The sequence below is a fragment of the Dipteris shenzhenensis genome, chromosome 17 (genome assembly GCF_047967505.1).
Source record: "Dipteris shenzhenensis isolate YYH24624 ecotype China chromosome 17, Dip_SZ_1.0, whole genome shotgun sequence".
Taxonomy (NCBI): domain Eukaryota; kingdom Viridiplantae; phylum Streptophyta; class Polypodiopsida; order Gleicheniales; family Dipteridaceae; genus Dipteris; species Dipteris shenzhenensis.
Genome location: NC_141612.1, coordinates 47,456,496 through 47,469,313, shown reverse-complemented (window position 1 = coordinate 47,469,313; position 12,818 = coordinate 47,456,496). Strand labels below are relative to the sequence as shown.

Sequence of the window (12,818 nt, the reverse complement as noted above, 5' to 3'; positions counted from 1 at the left end):
AATTGTGAATATAGGATAGTAGGGAACCATTTAAGAAGAATGGGCCCTTTCAGATGGAGCCAAGGAACCTATTATCCAATTTAAGGGGAGTACAAGAGCTTGGGTTGCACAACGAACCTAAAATACAATAATACAAATACTAGACACCTTACATCAAATTCGAATATGAACACACATTTCAACAAAACCCCCTAGCATAGGTTCTAATTTTAGGATGGCTTTGCTAAAATTATTTCCTTCCGTCATATTTGGAAAGGAGACCTACCACCAAATCCATCTACTAAGCCTTGAAAAACAAGGACGACATATCTTCGCTTTTTTTTGTGTGCAAAGAAACTACATATGATTTTGCTTTAGAACTCCACATGAAAGAAAGGGATCTCACCTCAAGGAAATGGAAAACTTTCATATGCTCGATCCTGATGAAGGTTGCTAATCTAAATATATTTGCCAGTCCACTTTGGGACAATCATTATTACCACCATTAAGCCAAGAACTCAAATGCAAAACCACAATAACTCAAATAAAAAACTTGAGGTTGCAAAGACGTAGGTTAAAAGAAACATACCACAAGAATGACCACAATAACGCTGTATTAGGACATACAATCTAAGAATTATTTTTACGTTGCAAAGTAGATTAACACATTACCACTCGACCATACTAAGGCTCATTTTCCAAAGGAGCGTGGGGGCTTGTTTGTCTTTAATTAAAACCACAAGACTAAATCTCATGCATAATGAAAGGCTCTAGATTCCAACCAAACCTATTAAAAGGCCAATGCCAGTCATCAATCCACAACATGCCAGAGTTGCATGCAAGAGAAGTTTCAGAAGCCAAAATTCGTCATTGCAACAAAACACGGGTAATTTACAAAGTCGAATAAAAGGTAGCAATATCTCAAAAATATAACACCTGACAAACTATGCCCGTGAAGACTTATCTAAAGCTTATAGAGCACTAACAAATTTTTGTTTCCAGATTCCAGCCAAAAAGGCAAGCCTTGCTGCCCAAAGATTTGGTCAAGTCCATCTGGATTCTAAGTTAGCAGCTGCCACTTAGATTTACAACAACGCTGCGGAGCCAAATGGTTGAACCTGCACACGAACAGAAGAATCAAAAAGCCTGCTGCCAAACCAAGCTCTGAAAGAGTGTTGGTTTCCTTTTGAAGAGCTCTACCTCACAGATCGGCCACCATAAATACAACAAAGTTCCATCTCTCTTCAATCATCGTCTTCTTCTTCCTCCTGCACCACTCGACCACACTGAGCTCAGAAAATGGAGAACAAAACGATGTCGCAACAGGGTACTGATTCATGACGTGCATACCTCCTCGCTTGCTTCCTCGTCATCATCGTTGATCTCAGATTTAGACTTGTCGGATTCCTCCGCTCCGACATCGTCGGCTGCCTGGGCCTATTAAGTAATTGGGTACAGAGAAAATCGAGCTTATGGGTGGGCTGATGAAATTATGGCATCCTCTACGACTTGAATTTAGTGATTGCAGGGGCCTCCTACCTGTTTCGAGTTGTAAGCCTGTATGGCTTTCTCGTACTCGGCCTTTTTTTTGTTCGCTTTAGCGACGAAAGGAGCTTTGTCCTGCCGGTACGCAGCCCAAGTCAGCCTTCTATAAGGAAGCTAGGCATTATCAGAATCTATTTGCTAAAAATGTTTGAACTTACCGCCTCACTCATTGATTTCCACTTATCTCCTCCAGCTTTCCCAACCTGATAGTAAAGGCCTAAGAGTTACATGTGCTGGAAAGCGAGCAAATTTGACAAATTCATTCCAAATTTCAAGGAAGGAAGGAGACAGAACGACAGCTTACAGCGGATACGGACTTATTATTCGGATTTTCAGCATTGAAGGTGGTCCTGAACTCCGCCCTAAATATGAAAAAACAATCAATTCTTAGCTCGAAAAGAGAATGTGCAATTCAAGCTCCAAGCAGAAGAGGAGCTCGAGCTTACAGGAACACGAAGAAGGCACTTGGGGGCCTCTTGGGCTTGTTGGGGTCCTTGGCCGCCTTGCGTTCCTTCTTGCTCTGTCTCTTCTTAGCCTTATCGTCCTTGGGAGCTGGCTGCTTCCTCTTCTTCAGGTTGCTGAAAAAACGAAGACAATTGGAACATGCATTCCAGACGAAAGAGCGAGAGAGAGGCAGGAGAGGGCGAGAGCGAGGAGGGGGGGGAGGAGGAGGTACGTTTCGTCGCCCTTTTTGGAGAGGTCTTTCTTGGGGGTGGGGGGCTTGGATTTGGCTCCTTTCATTGGATCTGCAAGCAAGGAAAAAAGGAAAAGAGAGGTGAGGGCGAATTGTGGGAGGGAGGGACGGGGGAAGAAAAGATTGGGGGGGGGGGGGGGGGGGGAGAGGGAGGCGGGGGGGGGGGAGAGGGAGGCGGAGGGGAGAGAGGAGAGGGGGAAGAAGGGGAGGGGAGGGAGGGGGAGGGGGGATGGATCTAGGGCAAAGGCGGAGAAGAAGAAGAGCAGGGAAGGGGCACAGGGTAGAAGAGACGAACGAAGGAAGAAGAAGAAGGAAAAACACTATACATAAGAGGAAGAAGGAAGGAAGGAAGAAAATAAGAGTGAAGAGAGGGCTCGCCTTGTATTGTGTTTGTTGAGAGTATACAGAACGAAGGAGATGAAGAAGAACAAGGAAGAGAAGAGAAGAGAGTATGAGGCGGCGGTGGCAAGGGCAAAACACTCTCTCAAAGAGATTCAAGGGTTTCTTCGCTGGCTTCCCACCGGCCCAGCCCGTCCCCCCCGGTCACCCCCTTCTCCCCCCTCACTTTCTTTTTGTGTCATCTCTCTCTCTCTCTAACACACTTTTTTTTTGTAAATCTCTCTCTCTCTAACACACACACACATATTTGGCCCCACTTACCACTCCCAAGAGCACTTGCCACTTCCTCCTCTTTGAAATTGTACCCCCTTTCACATACGTCCCAACAAGTAAAAGAAAAAGGGCCATGCAGAGGAAGTGCCGAGCGGTGATACACGCATCCAAAAGGTTTTTCATCCATGCAACCCAAAGTTCGGACGCTCATCTACCGTGCGAATCAAATTCTGAAGCATCCAATAAGCTGCAACCACTAATCTCATTTGACTGTTTGAATTTCATAGCTGCCGAACACATTTGTGTAACATAATCAACCGAACGGTTGTGAATCGGGCCCTCTCCTACGCCCCTTTGTTTTTCCCCAACACCAACGACCCTCCTTCCTTGCCTCATTCATCAACTTCCCCTACCCTCCCCTGCTTATGCTTATACATTTGTTGCATCATTCCACAATGGACCCAATGATTTGCCCTTCATCTTAACTATGATGTGATGACCTTCACAACAAGACAAGACCACCATATAAATCACACAACTACATTGTGTAGTGATAACATCATCACCTAACCCTAGGTTGACTTATGCCATTTCACAGTAACTTACACCAAGCATGTGTGTGCATGCTTAAGGATGCACTGAGCATTGTCATCATTTCTTACGCCATCCACATAATCCTTGGCATGCAATGTGCATAACAAGCTTACAATCACCATCCCCTCCACATTGTAGGGTGCCCTAACACCATTACTTACCCCATCGTACATGAATATGGAAACCTTCCACAATGCACGTCTCTTACACCCTCCACAAGGGGTCTAGATCTCATTACTCACCCCATCTTGAAATACACGATGCTAGTACTTACGTTATAAACATGATAGGGATGACCCCAACACATCAATAACACTAAGGACAAGTACACAAAGATCATTACCAAGGGTCTAAGGTTGTCCCCACCCTTGTACTCATCCCTAAATGTACTCGTACCACCATCGGATCCTTAAAGGGAGGTGCCTCTAGGATTTAAAACGATGACATGAGTATGAAAAGGCAGTGCCCATAGTGAAATCCATAGAGTATGTAAAAGGCCTACTTTTGATAGTTTGTGAACCTTTATTCCTCTCCTAAACCAAAAGTTAGGGCTCTATATGGTTAGTATAACTAAGCGTTAATGTTATCGAGTTTCCAATCACACACAATGATGTCACTAAATAGCATATAATTGTGATCCCTCACCGCCAAAGCATTGTGAATCCACACATCCTCATTATCCAAAGGGCATGGCACACCCATGATGATAGATGGGGCGGATAGCAAGGCAGCATTTAAGGTTCCTTCCTAATGATCTATTGATTAAGAGGTTACATGCGTTTGCTCGTTGCTTTTATGGTAGTTGGTCATTCTTTGAAATCATATTCTCTTACATCTATAAGGTTTGTTATTTACATTACACCAACACCCATTGCCCTTCTTTATTTGGATCCACCAAAGGAAATTAAATCAAATTCTCTAACTATAATTCAATTCATTTTGAGACAAACCTAGCTATAAGAGGGCTTTTCACTTTTACATTGTATTTATCAATAGCTTGCATGCATGATATTGTTGCCTATGATTGTATTGTAAAACATGATTATGGGGGTACACCTTTCTTAATAAGATTTTGCACTAGTTTAATACATTCATAGCAACATCTAAAAATATGTATATTCAATCTCTCTACTACATCATTTTAGATGGTAGCAAAAATAGAGGAGAGCGCTATGTAAGGATGACATTATTGACTAAATTGAAGCCATGCTTGACTTGATTACACGTAATGTTGTTAAAGAAAAAAGACAAATTTGGCTGTGCTAGGAGATTGTACGGGTTAGCCTATCAAGAAGGACACCTCCACAAAAAAGATGGCATGGCGAACCACTAGGTCCGAGAGCTGTAGCAACTTCCCGAAGTCCCACAAGTACACTTTAACCATGGCCAGGATCATCAGGACCCTAAACCCCATTTGCACCTTGTGTTTGAATTCCGACTTGTTTCTAAATTCCTAGACCCCTAAAAGCACTGCCATCCTCAAGTACGGCCAGCTGGCCGCCAGCATGTAGGGAATTTTAGCACCCCAGTGACCTTTACCCCAGTTATGTACAATACTCAAACACATATATAAATGAATGAAAAAGAAGATTAGGGTGTTCTGCACCCACCAAACTTGTGTGGCTCTCTGTCTCTCTCTCTCCTTTTTTTGTTCTTGCTTCCGTTGAGAGCACTCTCAACTAGTATCAGAGCCCGAGTGATCTAGTTGAGCGTGCATGAATGCTTGAAGCTCGACAGCTCTGTGGGAGGAAGGAGAAGCTCTGTGGGAAGCTTTGTGGGCGACTTTACTTGCATCCGAGTGTGCAGAGACCTTGGAGGAACCTTTGGAAAAGTCACTTTGGCTTTGCGAAGTGGTTTTGAGAGCTTGTTAAGTGGTTTCAAAGAAAAAGTCATTTTTTTTGAGCTTTTCCTTGTTCCGTTCGATGACAGAGACTCCGTATTGACTTGTAGAAGCAACTATTGCTTGCTTTTGGTGTCCACTTCACTTTAGGAGCTTGGAAACACCTTCATTCTTGAATTTGGGATCATTTCATTGGATTTCTGAGTCATTGTGTCAGTTTCTGCATTTTTCTGCCCAGGTGTTGGAACTCAAGTTTGGAGCAACCATTTGCAGATCTATCAGTTCCGGTGGACTCAAGAGATCCTAAAACTTCTATGTTGCTCATCATTTGCACTCCGGTGGAGTTTACAAATAGCTCTGTTTCAAAAAACGTTTTTCAGCCCGTGTGTTGGACCCAGTGATTGAGACCACGGTTTCCAAAACCGTCTGTCCCATTGCATTCCAGACGCCCAAAAACCCCTACCTATCAGTTCTTCTGCGATTCAGTGGAGGATTTTCAGAGTTATAGATGTCTGTGTATTCGATTTCGTCTCTCTGTTATGCATTTTTCATTCTAAGGTTTTGAAACCTTAGATTTATGCCACATGGCAGTGGATAAGTGTTGACTCCCATTTCTCACTCATCGGTTGGGATTTTGGAGTTCCGGTAGAAGAGAGATATTTACAGATTTTCTTGCTGAGTCCAATTATGCAATGGTGCCCATGTTTTGAGGCATCTCAGGTTCTATTTTCAGTAGCGGTCATTATCGTGGGACCATGATTTCTTGAGCATACCTTATGCAAATCACTCTGGTTGCAGTGCGCTCATTCGTTGTGTGCATTTGGTTGCAGTGGATGATTTATAGGCCATTTGGATGCATTGTGGTCCTTATTGGATGCGCTGATAGGCCCAAATTGCCTTGTGGGATGCTATTTTTATGGACGCTTTGCACATGGATGCTATTTTATGCTGAGGGACAGCTTTGACACATTGTAGGTGATGCAATGATAGTGCTATGCTCTCTTGGATGAGATATTATTGATGCATATGCCAGTGGACAGTGTTTATGCTTGAGTCATTTGACACTTATTGGCATTTTGGATTGCCATTGCAGTTGGCATTTTCTTTTGGGCCAGATTTGCTCATATGGATGCATAGTATATGCACATGAGTCAAATGCATCTTTTGATGCTTTGAGCTTTGAGTTTTGGTGATATTTCACTCTATTGTGGCATACACATTTGGGTGCACATGGTATTTGGTGTGATTCTCTCTTGCAGGCACTAGCATTTGGGATTTTGCTTTATTTGCATTATGGCATCCTCTTCCATGTCTGAAAAGGAGTTTTTCAACATTAAAAAGTTTGATGGGACAAACTTTTCTCTGTGGAAAGAACAGATAAGGGATGTGCTTATTCAAAAGAAGCAGATTAAACCCTTGGTAGGGATTGAAGCTAAGCCTGCAAATATGTTTGAGGATGATTGGAATGAGTTGGATGCATTAGCAAAGTCTACTATTAGACTTCATCTTGCAGAGTCAGTTTATTTCACAGTAGTAAATGAGCAGATTATGAAAGATTTGTGGAAGAAACTGTGTGCCACTTATGAAAAAGAAACTGCCTCTAATAAAGTTTACCTCATGAAGAGGTTGTTTGAGCTGCAGATGAAGGAAGGGGTCTCCATTGCTTCTCACTTGAATGAATTCAATATTATTTTCAGCCAGCTTCAGGCTTAGAAGATGAATTTTGATGCGGAGACTAAGGCAATATTTCTCTTATGTTCATTGCCATCCTCATGGGATACCTTCCGTACAGCTGTCAATAACTCTGCATCTGGTGGAGTACTGAAATTTGATGATGTTGTGGGTAGCTTGTTGGCTAAGGAGATTAGATGGAAGTCTATGGACGGCAACAAGTAGGATGCAGCCTTAAATGTGCAAAGGAGCAGATCACAATTCAGGGGGAAATCCCAAGAAAGAGGGAAGTCTCGTAGCAAATCCAGGGCACGGAACATTGAGTGTTACCACTGTGGCAAGAAGAGCCATATGAAAAAGGATTGCTACAAGCTGAAAAGAGAGCAAAAGGATAAGAAAAAGAATGCAAATTGGGGTGCAAATCAAAAGGAAGAGAGTCCAAGGGAGGACAAAGGAAAAGTGAAGATCGAGGAGATCAATGCAATCACACATGATAGTGACAATGACGTTCTCTTCATGTCTAGTTTATCTGCAGAGTTGCTTACCACTTTAGATGATGCATATTCCCAGGATTGGATTTTGGATTCTGGTGCTTCATTCCATGTTACTCCCCATAGGGAATGGTTCTCCACTTATGACAGTGGAAAGACAGGTTGTGTGCATCTTGGAAATGACTATGCATGTGACATAGCGGGAGTAGGTGACATAAAGTTTTCTTTTGCAAATGGGTTTGCATTTGTTTTGAAACATGTGAGACATGTGCCTAAGCTGACCAAGAGTCTTATTTCAGTGGGTCAGCTAGATGATGCTAGTTTTCACACCACTTTTGGCTTTCAGAGTTGGAAAATTCAAAAGGGCTCTATGCTTTTGGCCAGGGGTGCCAAGTGTGGGACTTTGTATCCCTTACATGTATCAGGGGTATTTGATCATGTTGTTGCAATAACCGAGCAGCCAAGCACTTCTTTGTGGCATTGCAGGTTGGGGCACATGAGCCAGAATGGAATGAAACTCTTATGCCGTTTGGGTTATGTACCACATTTGAGTTTCTCTGATTTTGAATTTTGTGAGCACTGTCTCTATGGGAAGCAGACTAAATCAGCCCATAAAAGAAGGGGAAAGAAAGAGTTTGAAAAGCTTGATTTGGTGCATTCAGACGTATGTGGTCCCATGCCTACACGGTCATCAGGCGGGGTTGAATACTATGTGACATTCATTGATGATGCAACTAGGAAAGTGTGGGCTTATGCTATAGCTCGGAAGAGTGATGTGTTCCAGGTATTTCAGAAATGGCTGGCCTTGGTTGAGAATCAGTCAGGTAGAACGCTTAAATGCCTACGGACTGATAATGGTGGAGAGTATCTCTCTCATGACTTTCAGCATTTCTATGATACACGTGGGATTAAGAGGGAGCTCACATCCCCTCGTACTCTAGAGCAAAATCCAGTTGCAGAGAAGATGAACCGTACCATTCAAGAAAGGTTGCAATGCATGCTTTCCAATGCAAGTCTTTCTGGTGGTTTTTGGGCTGAGGCAATGAAGACTGCAATGCATGTGATCAATAGATCACCTAGTAAGAGTTTGGATGGTGGTATTCCTGAAGAGGCATGGAGTGGCAAGAAGCCCTCTTACTCTCATTTGCGTATATTTGGGTGTGAGGCATATGCACATGTGCCAAAAGAGCTTCAAAAGAAGCTAGATCCTAAGTCTAGGAAATGCATCTTTCTGGGTTATGGTGAAAGTGGAGAGATGGGCTATCGTCTTTGGGATCCAGAAGCAAAGAAGATCATACGCAGCCATGATGTAGTCTTCAATGAGAAGAAGATGCATAAGGCACCCATGAGGGATGTGGAAATGAGGAGAATCACTTTCTAGGATGTGAATCCGCCTACATATGTTGATAGACAACAAGCTGTCCGTGCACCAAATGTGCAAGAAATGGTACCACCAAGTACTCCCACAGGTATACAATCAAGGGTAGATGATGGATCATCTATTGGTGGAAATGATGAGCCAAATGTGGCTGATATGCAAGTGGGACAGCAAGCTGAAATGCCCTTGAGAAGATCATCTAGAGTGTCTAGACCGCCTGATAAGTTTGTTCCAGGGGTAGACTATGTGATGCTTACTGATTGTGGGGAGCCTTCTTGCTACAGAGAGGCTATGATGCACAAGGATCAACGCAAGTGGGAGTATGCTATGCAATCAGAGATGAGTTCACTTATGAAGAATAAGACTTAGGACTTGGTTTCTTTGCCACATGGAAAGAAAGCATTGCCATGTAAATGGGTCTACAAAATGGAGGTCACAGGTGATGATGTGCCTAGGTACAAGGCCCGTTTGGTCGCGAAAGGGTTCAAGCAAGAGAAGGGTGTGGACTTTGATGAGATATTCTCTCCGGTTGTGAAGATGACCACACTTAGATGCATGCTTAGACTAGTGGCATCAGAGGATATGGAGCTTATGCAGATGGATGTCAAGACAGCTTTCTTGCATGGGGATTTGCATGAGGAAATTTAGATGGTGCAGCCGGAAGGCTTTGAAGAAAAGGGCAAAGAGCATTTAGTTTGCAAGCTGAAGAAGAGTCTCTATGGTCTAAAGCAAGCGCCTAGAGAATGGTATCAAAAGTTTGATGCTTTCATTCGGTCCCAGGGTTTTAGAAGGAGTGAAATTGATCACTGCCTCTACACTAAAAGGGCTAAGGATAATAGCCTCATAATCTTGGCACTATATGTGGATGATATGCTATTGGCTAGCAAGAATACTTATGAGCTAGATGCATTAAAGGCCAAGTTGCATGAGGCCTTTGATATGAAGGATTTGGGATTTGCAGGTCATATTCTTGGTATGCGCATCACGCGTGATCGGAGTAGGAAACTCCTTTGGCTTTCACAAAAAGAGTATGTTACAAAAGTATTACAGCGTTTCAATATGGAGGGGGGGAAGGCACTGAGTACTCCATTGCCTCCATATGTGAAATTGAGTCATACAGATAGTCCCAAATCAGATGAGGAAAGGGCCATGATGGCCAAGGTTCCTTATGCATCAGCAATTGGGAGTCTTATGTATGCTATGATAGCTACTAGACTAGACATTGCATTTGTAGTGGGAGTTGTTAGCCGGTATATGGCTAATCCAGGAAAGAGGCATTGGGAGGCAGTTAAGTGCATCATGAGGTACATGAAGGGTACCAAGGAGATGTGCATCTGCTTTGGTAGAGGAGACATGCATGTACTTGGGTACACAAATTCAGACTATGCAAGGCATGTGGATAGTAGGAGATCCACTTCTGGTTATGTGTTCACCTTTCCAGGTGGTGCAGTGTCGTGGATGTCTCGCGCACAGAAGTGCATTACTTTGTCTACCATAGAGGCTGAGTATGTTGCAGCCACAGAGGGTTGCAAGGAGGCTATATGGCTTGATCAGCTAGTGGGAGATTTAGGGATTCATACAGGTGTACCGACATTGCATAGTGATTCCATGAATGCTATTCAGCTAGCACGGAATCTGGTCTTTCATGCAAAGACCAAACACATTGAGGTTACGTACCATTTCATTAGGGAGGTACTTGAGGACAAGCGCATAGATCTTGTCAAGGTTCATACAGATGATAACCCTGCAGATATGCTAACGAAGAGTCTACCTAGTCTGATCTACCTTGTGGCCATCTTCTATTTTTCCCTTGAAATCTGGTTTGGAAAAGTTTACCAGAATATGCAAGTCTTTCCTTACTAGGGATGATAGTACAAAAAGAAGAATCTTTGAATCCAGGTGGGCTTTGTACACCATACCAAAAGAATAAGGAGGTCTTGGGGTGATAGACATCCAACACTTTGCCTACAATCTCTCAACAACTTGGATCACCAAAGAAGTTCTTAATTTACAAATGCACTAGTCTCAGATCTTCCTTAGAAATTTCCCCCAGGTCAGGCCCATAAGCACCCCTAGGTGGAAAAATAACCCGTGACTTCACACTTTGTAATCTTGACCCTACTCAACTAACGGGAGCACACTAGGGAGTCTCTTTGAATGCATTTGACACTATCAAAAGTTAAATTGTGTTCATTAGTAAAGGTGCTTTTATGAATCTTGACTCCATTTGGGTGTCAATTATTTTTAAAGATCCTCCTCTCAGTGACAATAATTGAATCATGGCGAGTATTTTGAATAAAACAAGTCTATGGAGTTGGGGATAGCTTTGGGCAAAGGAGGATTTCATGTGGAATAGTTGGTTATCAAGAGGGAGCTTAGACTCTCAAATCAAGATCAAAATCTAGTTGCGAGAAGAGTGCAATTATGGGATGGTGACACACAATGGAAAGGAGGATCGACTCTTGTAAGGTTGGTGGATTCTACCCAGTTTCTTCCTATCCCTACTCCTTTGAAGGGCATATAAGAGGTCTACAAGGTTCTCAACACAAGGTGAAAAACCATAGACAACAAATTCTTATGGAAATGGAGATTCCCTTTGATTTGGGACAAGAAGATACCTGAGAAGATATCAACACTAATGTGGATGATCTTCATAAGGCTATTTGGACCAATAGCAAGAAAAAGTCAATTGGCAAAGGAGATGGAAAATGAAAAAGATGACATAGGCATAGGGAGGAAATTTTTTTCCTCTCCTAATGCTAGGAGTGTTTGGAAGGCAATTCACATTCAAATAGGAGAGCCTATAATTTGGAATGCTATTTTACTAGGAGATGCTTGTAAAGTTAAATAGGAATTATGGTTACTAGGCAGCCAAGGCACATGCACTCGAGTTTATATGGAGCTCTAGAAATAACATGTAGTTTAATAGTGCTGTCATCAATGCACAGGAAGATTTGTGAATTTGTTTGACATGCACATCACTCCACTTAGTAGCTTGCCTCCATGTATAACCGGTTGTACTAAATAAGAATGTTTAATCCTTCAATAGGTCCAAGAGCAATTGGAGGTGAACGTCTTAATTTCAATGAAGCTTTTTTCCAATTGGAGAAAGAGAAGGATGAACATGACATGAGATTTGGTCATTGTCGGCTATTCCAAGAAGATGGGAAAAACAACATGCCTTTAGAGCATTTCAGCGTCAAATTGGAATAACAATAAATTGCAACTATGTTTTTCTTATATGAAAATGTTCAACATTTATTGCCTCAACAACTATTTTTGATATTTTGCTATCTAGTATTTTTTCTCTACCCCCTCATTAGGGTGACAAGTTTTATGGGGCCTAATGTAAAATCTTTTTTTGAAATATTATACAAGAATATATTTTATGCCCCAAAGAAAAAATAATGGTGGCTTCTTCCTTTGTAAGTCCTGCATATATTGTACCCCCTACTATTTTAAAATGCATAGAGTCAGGGCACTCTATGCATAGTTGCCTGTTACACTAGGCATCCTCCAATCATTTGTTAATCATAAGAGTTGCCCTAAATTTTCCCTTTTTAGGGCATTGAGCTGGATCAACCATTACAAGAAAAGGGGACCACATTGGTAAAATGATTTATTGTCATTCTAGCCCTTATATTTGTCACTTGTACTAAGTGTGGCTTTCTAGCTTCCAAGAGGGCCAATAGGGGGCCTATGAGCTTCTTTACCTACACCTCCAAAGTCCTCACATTCATAAGATTTGCCTATCATATTTGCTCTTGGCAAATAGAATAGAAATACTTCTCTAAAATTTCAAGGAACCACTAGTGAGAATGGTAGTGGTGGGTGGTCTATGGTTGGGGGTCTTATCTAGGGATCTCTCTACTAGCAAGAGCTCTATGAAGGTAGTTTAGGGTTCATAAACCCCATTTTATGACCATCCAAATCAAATACCGTAGACTTAGCAACCAGAGTGAGATTCTTAGTCTTGCTTTTTGTCACAATAATTTGTGGAAGACACTAGGGGTC

At 42.3% G+C, this 12,818-nt stretch overlaps 1 protein-coding gene across 3 annotated transcripts; it reads right to left on the bottom strand.

The window, feature by feature from the left end:
• Positions 1 to 730: 730 nt before the first annotated feature.
• LOC147892202 (high mobility group B protein 3-like) lies at positions 731 to 2,705 on the bottom strand. Of its 3 annotated transcripts, none has more exons than XR_015542405.1 (9): positions 2,597 to 2,705; positions 2,201 to 2,270; positions 1,971 to 2,102; positions 1,829 to 1,886; positions 1,683 to 1,727; positions 1,519 to 1,599; positions 1,330 to 1,416; positions 1,174 to 1,247; positions 731 to 1,090 (listed from the first exon to the last, which is right to left on the bottom strand). XR_015542405.1 is itself a non-coding variant. In XM_087387903.1 (9 exons), exons 2-8 carry the CDS (start codon positions 2,263 to 2,265, stop codon positions 1,224 to 1,226), a joined length of 492 nt encoding a protein of 163 aa, XP_087244029.1. In that variant the 5' UTR covers positions 2,266 to 2,270; positions 2,597 to 2,705; the 3' UTR covers positions 731 to 1,097; positions 1,180 to 1,223. The 3 variants fall into 3 exon arrangements, 2 of the variants coding, with proteins under 2 accessions (XP_087244029.1, XP_087244030.1); XM_087387903.1 differs by having other exon boundaries at positions 731 to 1,097; positions 1,180 to 1,247; XM_087387904.1 differs by lacking the exon at positions 2,597 to 2,705 and adding an exon at positions 2,545 to 2,584 and having other exon boundaries at positions 731 to 1,097; positions 1,180 to 1,247.
• Positions 2,706 to 12,818: the final 10,113 nt, after the last annotated feature.

Excerpts from the sequence above, each read along its gene's own strand:
- LOC147892202 (XM_087387903.1), bottom strand. The coding sequence starts at position 2,265 with ATGAAAGGAGCCAAATCCAAGCCCCCCACCCCCAAGAAAGACCTCTCC. Across the intron at positions 1,728-1,828 it reads ATAATAAGTCCGTATCCGCT|GTTGGGAAAGCTGGAGGAGA; the intron begins GTAAGCTGTCGT and ends CTTTACTATCAG. Across the intron at positions 1,417-1,518 it reads AGGCTTACAACTCGAAACAG|GCCCAGGCAGCCGACGATGT; the intron begins GTAGGAGGCCCC and ends ATTACTTAATAG.